At 35.1% G+C, this 22786-nt stretch overlaps 1 protein-coding gene across 1 annotated transcript in view; it reads left to right on the forward strand.

Annotated features, from left to right (window-relative positions):
* CECR2 (CECR2 histone acetyl-lysine reader) overlaps positions 1-16703 on the forward strand; it is a 97780-nt gene extending 81077 nt beyond the window's left edge. Inside the window, exons 7-19 of the mRNA XM_087935610.1 lie at positions 267-436; positions 2246-2323; positions 3136-3292; positions 4071-4197; positions 4654-4691; positions 4898-4989; positions 5091-5217; positions 5680-6098; positions 6877-7005; positions 8462-9269; positions 10005-11397; positions 12432-12534; positions 16659-16703. Of these exons, the coding sequence (XP_087791736.1) occupies positions 267-436; positions 2246-2323; positions 3136-3292; positions 4071-4197; positions 4654-4691; positions 4898-4989; positions 5091-5217; positions 5680-6098; positions 6877-7005; positions 8462-9269; positions 10005-11397; positions 12432-12534; positions 16659-16703 (3686 nt within the window). The remainder of the gene's footprint in view (positions 1-266; positions 437-2245; positions 2324-3135; positions 3293-4070; positions 4198-4653; positions 4692-4897; positions 4990-5090; positions 5218-5679; positions 6099-6876; positions 7006-8461; positions 9270-10004; positions 11398-12431; positions 12535-16658) is intronic.
* The last annotated feature ends 6083 nt before the right edge of the window (positions 16704-22786 follow it).

A 22786-nucleotide genomic window follows, 5' to 3' on the forward strand; every position in this document is an offset into this window, starting at 1 on the left:
ATTTCAACTTAACAATCCATCATGATTCACTTAATAACCACAACCAGAACTGATGATGTAAATCAGTGCAACTACATGACATCACACTAATGATTGTAGACTTTAGTGACAGTTGCCAGTCTCAGTCATGATTGGTGAGGACCGCCTATACACAAAAGTATAAAATGAAGTTGCAAAATGCGACATAGAGAAATTTGAATCATAATTATATAAATAATATGATTAATTATATGGTCAGATTAATAGAAATTATCCCATTATGAAAGTTTCTCAAGGATTGGGCCATGGAACATGGCGGTTAATATGCCAGACAGAAGAGGAGTGGAGGCAGGTTACAGAAAGCTTCCGAGAGAGAACATCTTTAAGAGAAAAGCAGCTTTATAAACTCCTGAGTGAAGATTTCCTACCAGAGATTTGCAATATGATTACACAAAAGGTAAGAAATAATTTCTTAAATATGTGTTTGTGAAGCAGTTGGGAACCAGATTAGACAACCAATATAAAGTTTTGCTAAATTATTCAAATGATATTAATTTTCCCAATTTGCAATGTATATTTTACAAAAATAGTTAAAAGAAGGAAAATGTCCAGTGTATCCATAAATATTGAAATGGCAGCACAGTTAATAAAATTTATCTATAAACTTTTACTCTGCCATAATTAAATGACATTCAGCTTACATACTACATAACAAAGAAAAAATAACATATTCATGGACAGATTAAAACCAATTTCAATCACAACAATAGTAGTCTAAAATACCCAATCAAAAAACATAAAATACAATAATAAAGATAAGAATAAGGAATAAGGAAAAATAAATAACTATAAATCTAAGGAGAAAATGCTTTTGAAATAATTCAAATTTTAATGTTTCCTTAAAAACTAGCTGGGAGCCAGATAGCTTGGTATCATTGTGGGGAAGATATTCCAAAACAACAGTGTTGCCAAAAGAAAGCATGTCTTTTAGCTTCAGTCTCAAAGCACAGAAATGTAGCAGTATAAGAAGCGTTTCCCTAGATGTTCTGATAGCTCAGGCTGATATTGGAGAAGGTCATCCTGTAAGAATTTTGGCACAAACTGTAAAGGACTTTAGAGGTCAGAACCAGCAACAGCACCAGACAGTTCTCAGACTACAGTTGGGACCAGAATTTTAGTTGTGAAACAGTGTGGTCATCACGTGTTTGGACCTGATTTTACCACCCTTTTACCATGGCTGTTAAGTAAATCTCTCGGTCATTAAGTAAGTCACATGATCTTTAAGCAAATTTGGCTTCCTTGCATTGACTTTGTTTGTTAAAAGCCAGCTGGGAAAGTAGTAAATCGTAATTGTGACCACAGGATGCTGCAACTACTCATAAATGTGAGCCACTTACCAAGCACTGAAATTGTGATTGCATGTCTACAGGGATTGGTGCAATAGTCATAATTTTGATGATAAGTCTTAAGTCACTTTTTTCAGTATTTTTGTAATTCCGAACTTTTGTTAAATGACTGTCAACTACTACCTATATCAAAAAAAAATAATAGCTAGTACAGGGTTCACAGAATCTGCTATATGCACCCAGTAGAGAAAAAGATAGAGTGTTTTGAAGAGGAACAGAAAGTGTAAATAATTAATAAATAATATTTGGTTCATGGAGTATTTATACCAGCTCTTTGAATTTCAGAAGCATCAACCAATATGTCTTTAGACTTTTCTCCATAGCCTTAAAGTTGAAGGTCTTTAAAAGTGTGTCTTTAGCACATGATAAATAATATAAAGATACTTTGAGGAATAAACATTATATGACCTTCTGTAAATAATACTGTGTTTTCGTAGTGGATAATTGCATTATTTCCCCCCCACCCCAGACCCATTCTCTTAATAATTATTGGACAGAGAGCATGTGTTTTTGTTGTTGTCAGATACATATCTGCAAAATATACATTTCTTGTTTTGACACATTCTTTTTTAGAGAAGTACTAACTACAATAGATAGGCAAAGAGACCTGTCTTTACAGCATCTGGCTGGTCTGCAGGGTATCTTGGTGCACATTAGTTGTGGAAGATATTTGCCAACCCTAGAGGCATGTTAAATCAGTGGTATTTTGGATGTTGCTCTTCATCTGTTTTCAGAAATCTTAGGCCTGTCATTTCTGATAGACTAGGATTGAATTTTGAAGTTATTTCTATACTCTAGAGTTCTGTAATAAACTATAGCAGGGACTTTGCTGATCTGATCCTAACTTTACTGCCTTTTAGGAGAAGCGTCTGCAACAGACAGAATATACTCCCAGGTGGACAAATGATAGTCAAAGCATCAACCCAATATATCCAGAGGTAAGAAATCTCTTTAGAATGGGAATGCCCAGTACAATGGGTTTTATTTGTGTATGCTTTATATAGACCACTCTAAAAGACAAAACAATAAATTTAAAGAAAATAAAATAGAATGAAATAATATATAGCGCTTTTTAAAAATAAAATTAAGAGCAATTCAAGCAGAATAACAACAATAGACAAAAGGAATTAAAAACATATAACTACAATTTTGTTTACCCATAGCATCATTTAAAGGACCAGAGAAAACTATAAACTGTTACTAACAGGATCTCTATAGAATATTTTCTATAAATACAGTGAAAGGCTCACTGAAAAGGCCTTTCAGAATATCCATCCCCATTTACCAAGGAAATCATACATAAGAATGCTTCTAAAGAGCTCTGCAATTTGCTGGTGATCTACTACAGTTAATAATACCTGTACCCAGGTCATACATTTGTTACCACATTCTGGATATAGTACTTGAAGTTTCTGCCCTATTTTCAAAGACCCTGCTGTCTTTAACTCATTTTCAAAGTATGGATCACTGAAATCTGCTAATCTTTCTTGAGATAATATTGAAATATTGAAATAATATACCAACTCCAATTGCCTTTAGTGACAGAAAGGACCAGTGGGATATTGGGTTAGGATCTTTTGATGCATGAGCAAATGTGGCTTTGAGGTACTTTAGAACTCATCTTGGCATATTAATATCTAACCTTCACAGTTTTAAGGATAAAATTCAGAGATAAAATTCTCAACACCACTTCTTTGGACAGCAACAAAATAGGAATAAAATAACTAAATAGATATATGACTTTCTTCAGATGTCTCCAATCGTGTTTAGTAGAATGGAGAAGCAGAGACGTCGAGAAGAAGAGGAAGAACGTCAGATTCTTTTGGCTGTTCAGAAAAAGGAACAGGAACAAATGCTGAAGGAGGAGAGGAAACGAGAAATGGAGGAAAAAGTCAAGGCTGTTGAAGGCATGTGGATCAGCTTACTGAAATAAAGTGTGCAATTTTTTTTAAAAAAAGGAGAGCCTGAAAACATTTGTCATGGGTGCAGGAAAGTAGACTTTGAGCCACTTATGCTGAAGTTGTGAGGTGTGAAGGTGAAAGATTAAACAGACTCTCTACTTCTTTACTTTCTTCTGTTAGTGGCCTCATTACCCTATTTTATAACTCACTGCTGTATTCAAGATATTTTTATGGGATCCTTTTCAGTATAGCAGTGGTAAGATCAAAATATGATTCATTGACCTCAGGAAGACAAGAATTTTAATATTTTTTACCATTAAGATAAATAGCAATAGCACTTAGATTTTTTTATACTGTTTACAGTGCTTTACAGCCCTTTCTAAGGAGTTTACAGTCCGCCTATTGCCCCCAACAATCTGGGTCCTCATTTTACTGAACATGGAAGGATATGAAATTCAGATTGCCAAATTGCAGGCAGCCAAGCAGTCAGCAGAAGTAGTCTGCAGTACTGTCTTCTAACCACTGTACCACTGTGTATCATCCAGATTTAATCATTTTTCCTACATTTATTTTCTATTGCTCTTTTAAAATATCTCTTTACTCCATATTGAGATGTTTAAAATAGCCTACTTCGCATATATAGTATTTGTACACTTTTTTTCTATAGGAATAAAAGAGAGAAACTGTTAATTCTAGATTTGCCTTCCCGCAGTTGAGCAGCCCCTTGGATTTTTGGGCAAGAAAGCTTTTTTAGGAATGTAATGACTTTCTTCTCCATGAGCAGAACGAGCCAAGAGAAGGAAACTTCGAGAAGAGAGGGCATGGCTGCTGGCCCAGGGAAAGGAGCTTCCCGTTGAGCTTTCCCATTTAGATCCCAGTTCACCAGCTAGGGAGGAGAAAACTAAGGACTTGTAAGTATATTAAATACAAATACAAAATCTCCATAAATACAAATATATAATTCCATTTGTAAAGCAATTATCACTTCCTATGTTAGAGACAGGAAAGAATATCATAAAGCTTATGAGTAACTAAGGATACACTAAGCAACTGTAAATTCCATGATATTTTACACATCCAGTTTACTTATTTTTATTTTACTAATCATATTTCTATTTTATTATGGGTTTTTCATTTTTCATGGTTTATAGTCTTACCCAAATATTTAAGCCAAAGAAGGATAGGAAGGAGAGTTATAGAAAATGAATGGAATTATTTGCATTGGAAAGGCAATTGCAATTTGCTGGAGTTGAATATTTAATGCTTAATTTTTTATTAATTGAGAGTTGATGGAAACATTTTTATTAATCGAGAGTTGATGGAAAGATGAGGTTCTTTGTATTTATTTTTGCATTTCATCTTTACAGCTTTGAATTGGATGATGAATTCACTGCCATGTACAAAGGTCAGTTCCAAATCCATTTTTATACTGCTTTACAGTGCTTTACAGCCCTCTCTAAGGGGTTTACAAAATCAGTCTATTGCCCACAACAATCTGGGTCCTCGTTTTATGCTTAAATCCAGGTTTAAGCTTCGGAAAATCTGTGTATTCATAAAATATGGACTTCTATTTGTATAAATAACACATTATTCAATTTTATTTCTTAACAGTGTTAGATGTTGTAAAAGCTCACAAGGACTCCTGGCCATTCCTAGAACCAGTTGATGAATCATATGCTCCAAATTACTACCAGATTATTAAGGTAAACAATAAATTTTCTTATAAGTGGATAGCACAGAATCTGCCATAATAATAATCTGATAAAATATGAGGGTGTATATTTCCCCATTGTAATATTTTCAGGCTCCTATGGATATTTCCAGTATGGAGAAAAAGCTAAACGGAGGCCAATACTACACCAAGGAGGAATTTGTGGGCGATATGAAAACTATGTTCAGGAACTGCCTTAAGTACAATGGTGAAAATAGTGGTAAGAATATAGAAATACAAATTACTCACTTAGATGCCTGTAAATTGGAGAACACCCCATATATTTTCAAATCTCTCATAGATAGGAGAGGAAAAAGCACATAATTATTCATTCACAATAAATATATGAAAAAATGCATTTTGTACATACAATATAAAAATAAACTACTTCCAAAAGTTATTTTTTCTCTGTAGCTGATATCTATGATGTGACAGAAACTAAAGTTGAAATAGGAAACCACTGACTTACCATTACAAAAGGGATTGGGAACTGTGATGGTAATAAATGTGTATGTCCTGATCATTTATTCCTATTTGCTTTTCACCAAGTGTTGGTCTTTATTTTTCCTCCCAACAAATAGAGAATAATCTAGATTCTGAATGTAGTATCTAATTAGAAAAGAAATGTCAGTACCAAGGAACTTATACCTATGAGACTGTTCATTTGCTTTTTAAAATATAGATTATACTAAAATGGCTTATACTTTGGAGAGGTGCTTTCATCGGGCAATGATGAAGCACTTTCCTGGAGAAGATGGAGACACAGATGACGAGTTTTGGATCAGAGAGGATGTGAAGCGTGAGAAAAGATGCCGTCGGACCATACGTTCCAGTACAGGAAATGTTTGGACTCGATCCAGAGATTCTGAAGGATCTGGCAGAAAACAACCACATGTACAAAATGGAGGAAAACTTCCCCCTCATAAAGCAAAACATCGTGTTCCCATTTCTTCCTCATTATCCATCTCTTCCTCAGCAGAAGATTCAAGTAGCCAGCCAGTTCAATTGTCTGGAAAGATGGCATCTTCTAATGGCCGAGGCTTTCTGCATTCACATCACTATGGTGGAATGCCCAGTTGTGCATCCCATTCTGGGCACATAGTAAGTATCAGTCTAGCAAGAAAAGAAAATACTCATTTGCACAGACTAATAATATTAGTCACCGAATCTTAACTTCAGTTTTTCCATTTGCTTGTTACATTGTCCTTTACACCACAGTCTTCTAGTATTTCCACTGCTTATTCTTTTCTTCATGGTGTACCTATTCCTGAAAAGTACGAGGACCAGAAGATTGTTTTTAGTCTTTAAACTTAGTTCAGTTACAAATAAATGAATGATTAAATATTTGAACAAAAATACTATCTTATACAGTCATTTCATGGATTTCTTTATACCCACTTTCAAGTAAATATATTTCAGGCCTGTAGTGATGGACTGTGTTGCTTCAAATAATTCAATAAGCAAGCAGAACTACGTTCTTTGTATTTTACTCTCTATTACAGTCTAGATCACTGATATGTTCAACTGGAAGAGAAAAGTCCAATTTAATCTTTAATACAATGATCAGTTATACTCTCAAATAAGGTGGTGAATTATTCCTCCTCAGCATGAGCATTGTAACAGTCTTTTTTTTTAAAAAATGAGCACATACAATCGGATCCCCATCACCCCATGTTCTATCTAAAAATGAGGCAATCTTTATTGCTTTGGAAGAATGGAAGAAGAATATTGTAGATACAGCAGCTGAAGCATCAGAAAAAAATTATTTTAAGATGGAATGCATTTTTGTTCCCGTATCTGTTTAATTTTTTCTGCTTCTGTTTTATCTCCTGTCAAGATGCCTATCAAGTCTCACAGACAATTTTATTTTCTTGTCCAGAGACCACCTATTCCAGGAACATTTGATTCTCTGCGTGGATCTGATCCAGCAAAACCATATGGATCACCACGAGTACCAGAACCACATCCTGGTGAGCCAGGTCAGCAGCACCAGCACTTTGCCATGCAGGTAAGAAACATATGAGCCAAGCTTCTGTCTGAACATCTAAAGATTACATTTAAATCTATGATAAGTAATTACCTACTTTATGTTTACAAGTGAGAAATAACTACTTGGCTAACTATGTTTTATTATAATTGTGTATTTATTTGTAAGATTTTGGGGATGAGTGTGTGAAGGCCAATCAGACAATAAACATTAAGGACATCCAATTTTGGGTTTCTCTTAGTATAAGATTTTAATACATTAGCTTCTGCTTGATTTGTTAATAAAGATAGAATTTTGAGATTGGACAGAACCTTTTATTGATTGTTTATATTTTACTAGCTTTGTAAATTATTGAATATTGACTTGATCCTAATACTAGTTTTAAAATCAATACAGTAAATGTTGCATGTACTGATCTAATTTTATTCAATTTTATACTGCTTGTAGATCTCTTTATTTTTTCTAAAGTTGTATGTTTTTTAATGTCTACCGTAATAAATGAAGAAAGGGCAGGAGAAAGAAGGATGGAAAGATTTTGCAAGGTGTATTGGACGGATGGAGGATGTTTTTCAAGTATGAGGAGTTTGTTTCTTTAGGGAATCTTCTGAGGGACTTACATAGAGGTGGACAGGTTCAATGGTAGACCACCTCATTCATTCTCAGACTCATACAAACATTGCATGCATAAGTGTGCCTAGATTCCTCCAAGTTAGATTTGGAAGTCTTTGGGATGATATTTCCAAACCTATACAGGTTGGATGTATAGAAATGGTGAGTCCATCCTAAACACAAACTATGATGCTGCATAATTGTCCATTTGCATCTGCTCTGCAATTAGAAATAGAAAAATATTATTGCTGTGAGAAGTGGATGGCACGAGTTTCTGATATGGATAGCTTCATTCTAACCATGATTGGGGTTTCCTTATCCTCTCAGATTCTAGAAGCTTTGCTTATAATTTTAAAGATTCAAATTCTTTTTTTTAAATCTGGGAGAATCCTGGTTTTAATAATTTAAGTTAAAATGCAAAGGTTGTTTTTACTGATAGACATACTAATTGGATTACAAGTATACATTGAAGATCACGTAAGTAATGGTTGCATCTAAGATAACTTGATTTCAAGCCAATTAAAATTTAATACTGATAATACTAATCAGGCTTGGAAATGTATCAATGGCCATTGCATGATACTAAATTTTCAGTTTTCCTGATCCCAGGAAAAGCTGGGCAGTTGAACGTCTCTACCCTATTTTCAAAAACAGACCTATGTAAAGAACATTGTCATTCTTTTTGGTAACAACTACTGCTTGAGTATGTGTGGGTACATTAGCTACTCTAACACTGAGTTTTAGAGGCTATACCTTGCATAATACTGAGTATAACAGATGTGCAATCTACTTTGTATTTTTTTTTAGTTATCTATATTTTGAATTCATTGCGTAATATGTCCGTGGTAAGAATGATATTTGTTTCCAGCCTCCAGTTGGTCTGAATGATCATAGAGGATCTCGGCTTCCAGCTCCAGAGGAGCAAGGATGTGCTGCATCAATGCATGTTTCCACAGTCGGACTACATTCTACATCTTTGCAACTTGGTCGAATGAGTGGCCCACCCTCAGATGCCAATATGTATTCTTCTGGGCAATACCAGCCTGGATTTATTTCTTCAAGACACAATGGACCTCCTATGAGACAAGGAGAGACTTCAGAGCTTCCCCCTGGCCATATTTACAGATCCTATAAATATCCTGCTGTATGGAATGGAAACCATGATGCAGCAAACCAGCTAGCCCTGGGAATGGACAAGAAATCTCCTGTGGGCCCTTGCTCTCCTATATTGCCCCATGCTTTGAGCCACATAATGGATCCTCGGACTGTGAGACAACCTTTGCCCCCAAATCAATGGTCTGAGCAGTCTAATTTCCTACCTCATGGAGTTCCACCCTCAGGATATATCCGGCATCCAGGAAAAGCCTCCAGTCAAAGAATACAGCAGCAGCTTCCTGCCTCATTATTTGGGTCTATCTCTCAGATTCAGAGAGGAGCCCAGGGTGGGGATTCCATGATGGACAGTCCAGAGATGATTGCCATGCAGCAGTTGTCCTCCCGGGTATGCCCACCCGGCGTGCCTTATCACCCACATCAGCCTCCTCCCTCACAATTATCTGGACCATTCCCACAATTAACTCATGCAGCAACTGCTAATATTCAGCTTCTAAAACCAGTATTAAGGAATGGGAATTCTGAAGATGGCAGCCAGAGAATTAATTCAGAGAACAATCAAGGTAATTATATATTCTTGTTTCGCTGTGGCTAAATGATGACTACTGCATGCTGTCTTGGGGGGTAATTGCTCTGTTATATAATGCAGTGGACCTATTTAGAAACTACTATTGTCCTTGGGATTTTCTTTGGTATTTGTCAGCTTTGATGCTTTGCCATGCATAAATACTGATTAAATATTAATATGCTATTAATTCCCCATTGCAATGAAGCAAATTGAGCTAAGAAGTATAGTCCATGGAAACTATAGTTCTAACCAATTTGGAGAGCTATAATTTGGGTAAGACTTGCGTAAGATTTTTCTCTTTTATCTGCTGTTCTATAATTGCGAAGGAAATTTGGGAGATTTATTCTATATTATGCTCCTCATATTCTTGTTCTACTTACAACTTTCTACAACTGGTGATAGTGTGACACTCAGCAGTATGCAAATGTGGTATTAACTGAATTATATGTTTGGTTCTGATATCCACTAAGGCAGACTCACATTAAATTTCCCAGCCCCTCTTTATTGTAGTGTTTCATTGCATGTACATATGCGTGTGCACGTTAATAATAAACTGGAAAAGTTTGTAAATTCATTTCCTAAACAAATTGTGAATTCCTAGGTTAATATTGTGTCTCAGATACTGAGAATTAGAGCCCAGTATATATACTAGAGGTGTCAGTTCATATGATGAAAGAAATTTGAATTAAATCTTTTCCTGTAAAATGCCTCTGTTTTCTTTGTGCATTAGAGCTTCCAGCAGAAGTGAATCCGAAAACTGAGGGTCTTCCAGAAGAGACATACCCCAAACTGCTACCTCATTCTAAAGTCCCATTGCAAATGGACTGTTCCCGGCAGAATTTAACACAGGAAGGGGAGGGAAATAATTCTGACACTAAGAACAGCTCAAAAGCAACACAAAACAAAAGTACATGGCCAGCAGAGAATAGCTATACAAGTTCTGTATCTCAGAGTTGTCTAGGTGATATTGTAGTAGCTATGGAGAGAGGACCAATGTCTGAAAATGATGCTATAGGTGAAGGGTCATCTGGTGGTAATGAAGGGAAAGGTGCACCTGCTAATATTACAGAAAAACCTGATTGCACTGGAGGTGGAAATCCGCTAGAAGCAACTGTGCTTTGCATGGGACAGAGCACAAGTACTCCTGCTACTGTGGATGGAAATCCAATAGGGGGCACCTCCAGCCAATTTGCCCCTCTTTATATGCCCAACATGGAATATCCAAATTCAGCCACACAATACCACATCACTTCAGGATTTCAAGGTTTTAGTGCTATAATGGGAGCAAAACCCCTTTCAATATCTCACTCACGTTTTTCTGCTCGAGGCTTTCATGCTAGCAACAGTTCCCATGGCACTTACCCTCGCTATCGTTCTCATCAGGGAGTGCCATACCCTTATCATCCTCAGCCGCCTCCTTATCATCACTACCAGCAGCCTCCTTACTATACTTGTCCACAAGGTTATTCAGACTGGCAGAAGCCTTTCCCTCACCCATCAAGCCCCTCTGGGCATTCACCTACCCAGTCCTCTATGGCCAGACCCCCTTTCTCAGACAGAGGGACAGTGGGCAGTGGCATGCAGAACTGTGAAGTGCTTAACGCCACTTTGGCTTCCCCAAATCAAACAGATATAGCAGGCACCAAAGAGGATTCAGCCAACGGACAAGAACTGTCCCTTGAATCTGAGAAAGCAGAGGAGCCCCAAGAAAGGCCTGAGAGTCCCAAAGAATTCCTTGATCTGGACAACCATAATGCCACAACCAAGAGGCAAAGATCAGTTGTGGTAGGAGAGTATTTGTACGGCACTTCCTTGCCGTCGGTGAGTTCTTCTGCATTTGGATTTGGCCCTTTCCCACCCCATGGCATCATGCTGCAGACGACGTCACCATATGCATCACGACATCCAGCCGCCCACTTCCAGGCCAGAGGTTATGGGGCAACAGTGAATGCTCACTTGTCACATCATCAAGCTACCAATCAATCCAATGGTCTTGCTCATGAAGGACCTCTGTACCGTTGCCAAGATGAGAATGTGGGACACTTTCAGGCCTTAATGATGGAACAAGCAGGACGTGAAACTAACCTGGGAGGGCAACGTACAGATGTGTACAGAACACCAGGGTAAGTGTGGAATTGTGTTGTTACTAAATACAATTTTATATAAACTTTCATTATTTAAAATGTCCAGTTACTTATAATAAATTATTAAAATGCTACCAGTAAGTTAAAACAGTATTTTTTAAAACATAATTTAAAAAGTGAGAGAAATGAAACAAAAATGAAGCCAAAAATATTCATACAGGGAAAGCCTTAATAAGAGATAGATCTTCAAAAGGAACCAAACAATGTAATTATAGGCATCATCACCAGCAGGAAGTCACAAGTTGCGATCACATAATATGTCACTTAATGACCATGGCAAAAAATGTTGTAAAATTGAAAGTGGTTACATGATGCCTCACTTAATGACCAGACCACTTAACAACAACTTTCCTGGTCTCTATTGTGGTCAAAAGTTGAGAATTATCTGTATAGAGGTCACTTAAACACTCAGTTGCAATTTAACAACAACAACATCTTGGGACTCACATGCCTATTCTTTCTCAGGAATTGCAAGCTCATGAGCAATAGGTACATTTTCTAGTTCCCATTTAAAGCTATCATAGGGCTTGAGTCATTAAACTCAATTTATTGGTCCTCGTTTATTCTATAAGTGTCTTCATATTTTGCTTCAGAAATATATAGTCTGTCTTATGAAGAAATACAAATGGGTGTTCAACATTTTGATGGTGTCTAGCTCCAGAGCTCCGATGGCCTTTTTGGGTTTTGTTGGGATGTTAAATAACGTTGGAGCCTTATGGCAGTTTGCAGCATAGCTGCCAGGATACAAAGTCATACTGATAAAACACCATTTACTGAGACTGTCCTCAGAAGTTGCAGTGGAACCACTAAGTACAGTGTCCTCCACTTATAAAGAAAGTCCAAGAGAATACCTTGATACATGAATTAAAAGCTGATGAGTAATCAAACAGGTGAATCTGTCTCTCTGCAGAAAATCTTAACACATAGCCATGCCTTAATTATTTTTGGATTAAAGATACTTATGAAAAGGTATGTGGTTACTATAGTTCTTTCTCTGTTTTCTGTGATTTCAGAGTGCACATACAGCCACAAACTCCATTCCCAAAGGTGCCTACATCAACTTCAACTCTGGAAGAGCTGCAACCACGAAAACCACCAGCATTGCCTCTAGATCAAGTAAGTAGAAATAAATAATAGCATGGTGTTTCTGTATGAAAGATTTGAGATTTCTAGTTGTCTAAGTGGGAAGTAAAGGTCAACCTGCATGCATTTTGCTAAGGTTATTAATCTAGTAAATAAGATGCTTTCTAGAGGATATGTTGAATGATTGAATTTATCATCAACTTGGTGTTGACTCTTAGCTACAACATGCAATGGTGCTTAAAAGTTTGTGAGCTCTTTTTGAATTTTCAGTATTTCTGCTTAAATATGATTTAAAACATGAGAACCCAATTTAAACAAAGGAATTTAAAACATTGTACTTGTTCATTTATTTACTGGGGTAAATGATCCAAAGGTATATATTTCTATGTAATTCCAGTCTATCTCAGTTCACTGATGCCTAAGATGTCCCTGTATAGTTGATTCACATGATCTTTCTCTGTGTTGAGCATTTCTTTGTTTGTGCTTCTAATTATTCACTGTAATTTTGTCTTTGCATCTTTGGATTTTCTTTCCTTGCATGGCAACATCATCAACTAGACACCCCAAAGGTTTAATCTAGCCTCATCATAAACACCATTAATACTATGAAAGGTCCTCAGTCCTTCCTCAATAGCATGTTGCCATCCAAACTCAGGAGCCCATAATTTTGTGTCATTATTAATCATATTTTCTATCCATGTGTTTCTTTGGTAAAGTACAGGAGTAATTTACTATTTTATAAAATTATGTTTTTACTCTTATCACTAAAGTAATCTTCCATGCCCAACATCTTATGTATCATTGCAATTCAACACAGGCACCTGCTTGTTTAACTGGCAGTTAGAGTGCCTTTCATACCTTATGTGACCCTGCTGGGATAATCTACTCTCGGCATACACTGTCAATGTTCTTTGCTTATCTGTCCTGTCAACATCCTACTGAGGAACAATAATTCTTAGAGTTGATATTGCATTTTCGATTATTCACAGTGCCTCTTGATAATTTGTAAGGCGCCCTATCATTAAAATCCTTATAGTTATAGGTTTTAGCATAAAGCTTTGTTTTCTTATAAAAAGTTTTATTTTTCCACATTTCAATAACATCTTTTTTTAGTGAACAGCATGATTCCAGGTTTTCACATTTCCATACAAACATGATCTTAATTACATACTCATCTTTCACATCTAGTTTCATATTTTATCATTAATTTACATATTTTTTATTATTTCTCAAATACTTTCCTCAAACTTACTGTATATATTTTCAATTCATTCCTTAACCTATTTCTTTTAATTTTAAATAATCCTCATCTCTTCATTGTGCTTTGTACTTTTATCTGTCAGGTTTGCAATTTCATTGCATATTCTTATTTCATCATTTCAAAGATTCCATCTCAATTCAAACATTTCAAAAAAGTTTCCTCCATAATTACCAATTAGAGTGTGCCACGCCTATACCTTATATATCATTTGGTTAGTTCCTCTTTAAATCCCAGTAATCATTTAACTTTTTAATTATCACCTTATGAATTAATAACAACTACATAACACATATACCTTTTAAGTCAGATTCTACATGGCACTTTCCCCTTCAATTACGTCAAATCATTTATAATTTCAAAAAGAAAAATTAATCTATTCAATTAATCATAAAAACTGATATTAATCTCATTACAGCAATCCTCATAATTCATTTCAACTATATTCTTAAATTTATTAAACATAATTAATAATTTTTCTTTTTTCACATTTATTCCATTTATCTCTATATATAGTTTAGTTAAAAAAAGTATTCTAATAACGAGAAAATATCGGTTCCAATCTTTCCATTTTAAAAATCTATATTTTCGTACTTTCTAAATAATGTATTACTTCAAATACATTTATGCAATACCTTATCACCTTGCAGAATCCCCTTTCTTAATCTTTATTTAATCATTATCTCTATGTCTTTTAAATAAACAATTTCTTTTGAGTTTTGTTCAATTTCCATATTTCTTTATTCCCTGGTTATTTTTCTTATAAAAGTTTTATTTAAATTTTCACAAAACATACAAATACAAATAAAATATCTTTTTTTGAGAACAGTGTGACCCCAGGTTATCACTTCTCCATACAGACATAAACTCAATACATATTTATCTTATACATTCTAATCCATACCTTATAACTATTTTCGCAATTTTTTCAATAGCTTTTCCCTTTTTTTACTTCCTATAGCCTTATTTTAAATTATCTCATTCCTTTCTTAATTCAATTACATATCTTTTTCTAATTTTTAAAATCTTTCTAATCAATGTTTTTATACTTTCATCTGTCTGTTTACAATGTCATATTATCTTTTCTCATAAAACAAATTTTCCTCTGTAATTACTAGACTGGAGTGTAACACCTTTGTATCTTTTTTCAAATCTTGTTTAAAAATTTAAGTTACACCTTTACAGTTATAACATTCATTTTTTAACCTCTAATTTATAACACATACCTATTTTCAGTCGAATTCTGCTTGGTACATTCCCTTAAAAATACACACTAAATTCTGTAAGGAAACAAGTGTGTGTGTATATATACATACATACATACATACATACATGTATGTATATGTATGTTTGTGTGTGTGTGTGTGTGTGTGTGTGTGTGTGTATGTATAACAATAGTAAATGGAATAATTATTGTATTCAAGTACAGCTCTGCCATTAATATTAATAACAATCTTTTACATTTCTATTTCTTTTAACAAACATTACCTAGTAATATCAGTTGTCTGTCACTTTAATCATCTATATTTCACGTCAATACAAATTTTTCCTATTACTTTAATCATCTAAACATATTTTCTAACCCTTTTCTATTTCTAATATAACAATGCAATCCCATGCACCCTTGCAGAATCCTCTCCTTAAGAGGATATTTATCATATATTTATCCAATTTAAACAGATCTCTTCTTCTGGCTTCCTCCTTTCAAAGTTCAAAGCCACTTTCAGCTGTCAAAATTTTTTTTCTTCACTTTCTCTGGTTGCCGCTTTTATTATCTTTCTTTAAAAATTCTTAAGATTTTAATTCCGGGGTACCTTATGTTTAACTGTTGCACCTGATTAGCCTGAGTTTCATGCTTCACTGCTCCTGCACAATCTTTGTCCCAGTTAGCTCTTCCTCTTTAGGGTGGCCATACTTGACCACCGCTGCAGCCAACTTCGGAGTGGAGTATGCCTAGCCAAGGAGGGGAGATGCAGCTCCCCTTGACCCAGCTGGCAGTCTCCCCCTTCTTCACCGCCCCTACAGGGTGGTTTCGGCCTCAGAAACTGATGATCAGGGCCCTCCGATGGTAGAATACGGATCGAAGCCGTGGACGATCGTGGTCTCCATTCTGTTAGCAAGGAGGACACCACCGGAAGTCAGGTTTTAGCGTAAAGCTAAGACAGACAGAAAGAGTGAGGCTGTGGCATTCTTAAAAAAAACTTCGTAAACTGCTGAAAAAAGCAAGGCTTGAATTACAGGTCATCCAGCTTACTATTGAATCAATAAAAAAATCACTATTTGGCCATTCTCGACATATTTCTTTCCAGGACTGATGGTTTTGCTGCTGCATGATTTGTCAAGGACTTTGAGTTAAATTAGTATAAAATATTTTAATGCCATGTTAGATTTATCTGAAATTGTTGGTCTAAAAGCCAACTGGGTTGTATATTAACAATATAATTTTATACCCAAGATCAGTAGGACCAATTTTTAGGATATCTGCCTTAAATACCTGAGTATATTTAGTGAACCTCATTTGTTGGAAATATGCGAGTAGGTAGCCAGGTTAGCATCTTCTCCTCCAGAGAAATGGGATACCGCTAAACTCAAACCGTAACACTGCTCTTTGCATCCCCTATAAAGGAAGTTATAATGCTATCCTCCTTACATGCTCCTGAAGCTACTGTTTTACAAGCCAAAACCAGACAAGTCAAACACACTCACAGATTTGTGATATTACCTAGTGCCCTTTTTTTTTTATTTTCAAGTTTTTAATCTTTCTGAAACTTGTACTAATTGCTTTCATTTATCTTTTCTAGAGCTAATCTAAGGAAGGAAGAATACACAGAAGATGGAGCCACACATGAGTACATATGGACAAAGGGAACATCCTTTCTATTCTTTCCTTCTTTCCTAGCATCATCTGGCTTCCATGGTCCTGTGCAACACAGTGCCCAATTGACAGTGGAATTATCCCGAGTCTGAGCCAGCAGTATGCCTGTCACAAACAACCCCACAGTGAATCAAGAGAGAGGGTCTCATATTAGGGCTTTGTTTCTGATCAGAGAGTTTATTTCATTCAGGGTTTAAGGAAAGTTTGAAGGACTTGAAACTTTCATTAACTGCTAAAACTCAGGTATATTTTTCAGGGTGAAAGACTGGAGATATAGGATAATACTTGTATTAATATGTGTGCTTGGGATGGAATCCAGTTTACAGTTTTTTTTAACCTATTGCCTTTAAAAAAAACAAAAGTTCTGTTTGTGAATGTATTGTACATGATTAGGATTGAGGTTGTAGACTCAACATTTGCAAGCATAGCACTGGGATGATCAGAAGATGTTTACAATCATGTCACATCGTTTTTGTTTTTAAGAAAGTAGATGTAGAAAATGGCAAAACTCTTCCTCTAAAATGTGATAGTGCTGCCTATTGCTAGTTTGGATTTGAGGCATACTTACTCAACATTTATTCAGGAGAAAGCACAGTGTTAGATCTCCTGCCCATGGATTGTGTGCAGTACTGCTGTGGGAAGAAAGGAACTAGAATTTTCAGAATATTGGGGGTTTTATGTGAGATGTAGCATTTGTTTCATCATTTCCGAGATTCACCCATTTGTCAGTCAATACTGAAATCATTGTCTCTAAAATCCTAAGATAGGAAGAAATATTGTAGAAGCATCTTTAGTAAAGCCCAGTGATATTAATATTAGACAAGAAATGATGCATACTAAACTATTTGAGTGTGATTGGCCCCATGCTCTGATTAGGGCAACTAAGAAATAGATTTCCTCCATTGACATTTCAGCATTATAAGAGATTCAAATACGCCTTTGGGGACAGACAGCATTTGATTCTATATATGGGTATTGAAGCATGTATGCTAGAAGAGATGAAAATACAACTATGAAATAACCTATACATTCACACAGTTTGCTTAATAATTTCAGCTATCACAGGACAGCTTACACATTAGCTCAGACTTTCACAAACAAGTTTCTGAATCAACCAACGAATTGGAGTTCAGTGGCCAACAAATCTAAGTAAATAATAACAAACGTACTTGCAAATGCATCATGCTGTAAGCAAAAATAATGAAAGTAGCATTGCAGATTTATATGATACTTGAATTTGTTACAATGATATTACATTTCAGTGTGATTGCTTTGAGTGATCTAATATGGTGCTTTGCTCTAACTTAATGAATCTGAAAAAGGTAACCACTTCTCCCAGAGATTGTTAAAATCTTCTGTTGACATATAATTTTGCCATTGTTAATTGGATTTTATATAAGGATATGGGGTAAGCCAGTGCTTATCCTCATCTCTTAACCCACTACTCCTCCCACTGTTGTGACTAAATAGTAAAAATCTAATATTTATTTGGGTTTCTCTGCTGAGTTCTACCTGGAGTGACTTTATACCAAATATGAAACATTTGCAGCCCCAAAACCAAATAAAAGACAAACAGATTCCCAGTTATAACCATTTTAAATGACTTGATGCAGTTAAGAACAGTTAGCATCTTGTGTGCTAAGCAGCTAATCTGTTAGGGGAAGTAATTTTCCTAGGAACATATTAAAAGAAACCGGTACATATACAGAAAGACAAATATCTTTTCTTACTTATACCCTGTTCATCCCATATAACTTCAGCATGCAAATTATTTTCAATTACTTTACCAATTTCTCAGAAATTAAAAAGATTAACCTAATTTTATAAACTGGTAGGCAAAGAACATATAAAATGGTTGTAAGATTACAAAGAGCCCATCTTATTCTAAAGCATTCTATTCTTCCATTTCATCTCTTCTAGTATATTAGTTTTGAAACACATTTCAGAGGCATTGTATTCTAGTCTTTGAAACATATTGGTTGGTTATGGGGCATGCTTAGAAAGAGAAAATCCAATTGCTCAAAACAACGAAGCAGGTTTTTGGTTATGAAAAGTCTCCAATCAGCTTTTCTGGGTGAACTTAAAACCATCCCTCCATAAACATTTAGGATTACAGTGTAATCTGTCATATCTGTAAGCATGTGATTTTTACTTACTCCTAGGGAGCCAGTGAATTAGGATTTTGGCTTTAATTCATTAAAAATATTGCTTTTCAAATAATACATTATCTTGTACAGTCAATATCAATTAATAACACAGCTAGAGCTTGTCTGATCTTGGGCTCAGGCCTTATGCTTGCTCTGATGAAAGAGCCGTCTAATGCAATAATCTTCTCGCTCCAACCTATCTGTGTCTGCTTACTAGTTAGGTGGGGTGCAGAACATTTCACCTCTGCAAAGTCTTTGCTTTTCATGTTGAAATATTTTTTAAAATCCTGTTTGCATTTCTCTAATCCTTTAGGAATAGAGTACGGTAGAAAATATGATTGTGGGATCATTTAGAATAATGATTTTCAAAATGAAAAGTCTTGGTGGTTAAAGTTGACTCATGTAATCACTACTTGAAATGTGTTTTGCCTCTACTCCCCAAAATAACTACTTACATATTAGCATTTTGAGAGTTTTTTCTCCTTACTCATGGTTAGAATTTTAAAATAAACCTTTGGTATTCATTACCAGCAGTAGTATTTTGTTAGTTATGTATGTTTTACTCCAACTGGTATCTCCCATTCAATAGTTATTATTGTCTTAATGGCAAGTTAAAAGTTCTCTTTTATCAAGAGGTGGCTAATAATTTACTGAGCTTCTGAATTCTACACCTTAATGAAACAGAATAATGGTAAGGTAGTTCACTTTTGTTCGATCCCAAATCAGGATTTTTTGGCTTTTGAAGAACAAGAATTTATTATGTTATATAGATGCATAGACAGATTATTCCTTTCTTAGTGAACCTACTTATGATTTATTACCATTTTATTAAAAGGTATGTGTAAGTCAATGTTACAATATGTTCTATGTAATTAGTTCCACTGCATTTTTCTTCAAACAAATTTTAAGTAAAGAGCCTTAAGAAAAGAGTTCTTAAAAACCAGAGAATGTTGTTAGTCTTTTGCTTGAATTCAAATTCTGTCTAGCACAGGTGGAAGGAAATAAGAAGGCCCAACTTCTGGGTTCTCTGGGTTTTCACTAAATTATGCCCTGTAGTGGCCTTTATAGGAGTTAAGGAAGCTGGACTTTCTTTCCTCACAATGAAGTGTGAGCATTGTATAAAGCATCTTTTAATGCTCACTTTTACTACTACGTTCAGTTTTTAAAGAAAATATAAACTATTTTCCCTGATTTCATTTCCTGTATGTTTAAATTTGCAGTGGTGAAATTATGAGGCAGCGATAGAAGATAGCAGTTTATAATGTCAGACTAGGCAGGCACTCTGGAGAAGAAATTGGAATAGATATGTAGAAGCACATTAAAATGGAATGTTTAAATTCTATCTAGAAAATGGAAGATACGAGATTCCAATAAGGAGACTTTGGTAGCAGGTCTGCATGAATACGTATGTCAGTGACAAGGATAATTTAATGAGTGCAAGTAAGAGAAAGGTGAGAACATTTATCTTGATACTCCCTGTGAGCTTCAAGGGTACTTGAAAGCAGTGATGGGTACTTTGAAACCTAGCATATCTGAATACATAATTTCCTCACCTTACTGTGAATCTGGAAGAAAAGCTGTAGGTTAGCCTGCTCTTCAAAGATATACTTAGCTGCTAAAGCTAGCTAAAATCTTAGATGATAATCTTTTGAGTCAAGAATATTTTCTATTAAGAAACATTTTGTCAATAATTTGCTTTGTCATGCTTTTTAAAGAGAATTTAGATGCTGATAAACTGTAAAAATGAAGAACAATTATGTGTCTTGAACATACATCTGCCAAATATAATTGGTAGGTCCTACAGTGCAGAATTCCTAACTGATATTGTCCAGATTTATGGAGCAACTATTTCAAGAACTTCCCAATCAGGATGGCCAAAAAATCCCAGTTTGGAGGAAGGCTTTTCTATATGATCAATGATGCCATCAAAATAAGACAAAATCTTTATGTCCATCATCTTAGCTGAGCATAAAATTTACATTTTTCCCTAAGCTGCAATTTCATTAAATTATATCCGATTCTAAATATTGTGACAATTATTCATTCCCCCAAGAAGTATAAATTGCAAGTTAGATATAATAATTCACTATATGACCCGCTTATTCTGGTACTTTTGCTTTTTCATAATAGTTTGATGCTACAACCTAGAAAAACTACTTAGTAACAAAGTGCAACAATAATGCTGTTTTCTCCTGGTTTAGTTAGGTACCTGAAAATTTTAAATGGGAAGCATTTTGTAACATTCCTAAAGTTACAAATTAGATTTGGCAGTTGTTAGTTGAATCTTATTGGAAATAATAACTCTGAAATAGAAATATTTTTTCTCCAAACTTTCTACATTTTTAAAGTATCCAGTTGTTCCATTGTTAATTGCCCTGTTTATTTTTAATTACCCAGCTGAATTTTTTATTAAGTAGAATGAGAAATTTTCCATCCTAAATAAAAGAAAAAAAGGTTTTCTAATTGGGAGCGTGGGGAATGGAGGCCAGTTGTTGGAAAATATTTGTGGTATAAATATGTCAATATCTGATTTTGACCTGGCAATGTTTATCAAACATAACCATTCCTAAAATATTGTGTCTTGAGTCAAGCATTGTATGGGTAGAAAGGAGCTATTTTATTGTAATTAAGATTGTAAAGAATGTAATTTGTCTGTTAAAGTCAGAGAAAAGAGAATGTTTCTTTTTATGAATGCTAGCATCTAGATAATGTTTTTGGTCTTGGAAGCCTTGCACATCAAATCCCAGTCTCCATGAATACAACACAATTGTTAGTCTACAGAACTATGAGTCATTATTGTAAGAGATCTCTCACCATCAAGCTGTGAAAATATCTAACAAACCCTGGCAAGAGACTGACATAGTCTGGGCTATGCACAACAATGAACTTTCCACCCCATCACAGAGTGAACTTGTGCTGCAGAAGCTACCATCAGCCCATTGCTTAGAGACTTAACACCATGGATGAAAGCAACGGTCCCCATATCTTCCTCTGTATTTATCACCTGGAGCTCAGGTACCTCATTGCTCCTGAAAAGCCCTGGTCAATTCCCTTGTCCATGGACTATAGTATCAGGGATCCTTTCTTTCCTCTTTGGAAACGGCAAAGAGCTAGGTTTGAACTTTCCTGGTCAATACTGGAAAGGGGAATACTATTTATTTTTATATTGTTTATATTTTCTCTTGTCCTACTGATTCTCTGGCAGTGACAGTTACCTCAATAGCTAGTTTAATGATGTGTTTGGATAATTTTTAAAGGTTCCTTTTTTAAAAAAAAGAGTTTTGAACTTTAGAGATCTGTAGATTTTATTCCCATAAGAATGTGTTATTTTGTATAAAATATGTTCTTAAAATAGTATTTGGCCTGTGTGTATCTGAGTGTGTGTGTGGAATGGGGATGAGAATCTCTAGGAACATTAAACAATAGCTTTATGTAAATCAGAGCAATAGTTTGTCTTGCCTTTATCTCTAGAGACTGGCACTGTCTCTAGATTTTCAGGCAGTAGCCTTTGCAATCATCTGTTACGTTAGACAATTTTGCCTGGAGAGGCTGAGAATTACATCTGGACATTTTTTTTTATACAAAGCTGTGTGACTTACCACTGAGCTACCAAATCTGTATTACTGGGAAATTTTATTTAGCCACCTGAGTAATAATATCCTGTTACAAGATACTTACTAATTTCTGTCATATAACATGTAGGAGGTATAATGTTAATAATTTTAGAGTAAATTAGAAATTTCTTATCATTGTCAATCAGTTATTCAATGCAGGATTTGCAAGAGAGCAACTAGTGCTGTTTTCTAGAATGGATCAAGGCTTTTTTTCCTTCTCATCAGACACAGATTTGGATGTAACTATTTTTTTATTTTAGGGAATTATTAGTTTTGCCCTTTCCAAGAGGCAAATTACTGAAGCTAGAATAGCAAAGCTGACCCAACTATATAAGTAGTTAGTAGTTTGGTTGTCCTCCAAAATATATTATTTTAGCAATTATAGTGAGTT

Source organism: Pseudonaja textilis, chromosome 5 (genome assembly GCF_049901715.1).
Source record: "Pseudonaja textilis isolate UNSWEBS1 chromosome 5, rPseTex1.2, whole genome shotgun sequence".
NCBI classification, from domain to species: domain Eukaryota; kingdom Metazoa; phylum Chordata; class Lepidosauria; order Squamata; family Elapidae; genus Pseudonaja; species Pseudonaja textilis.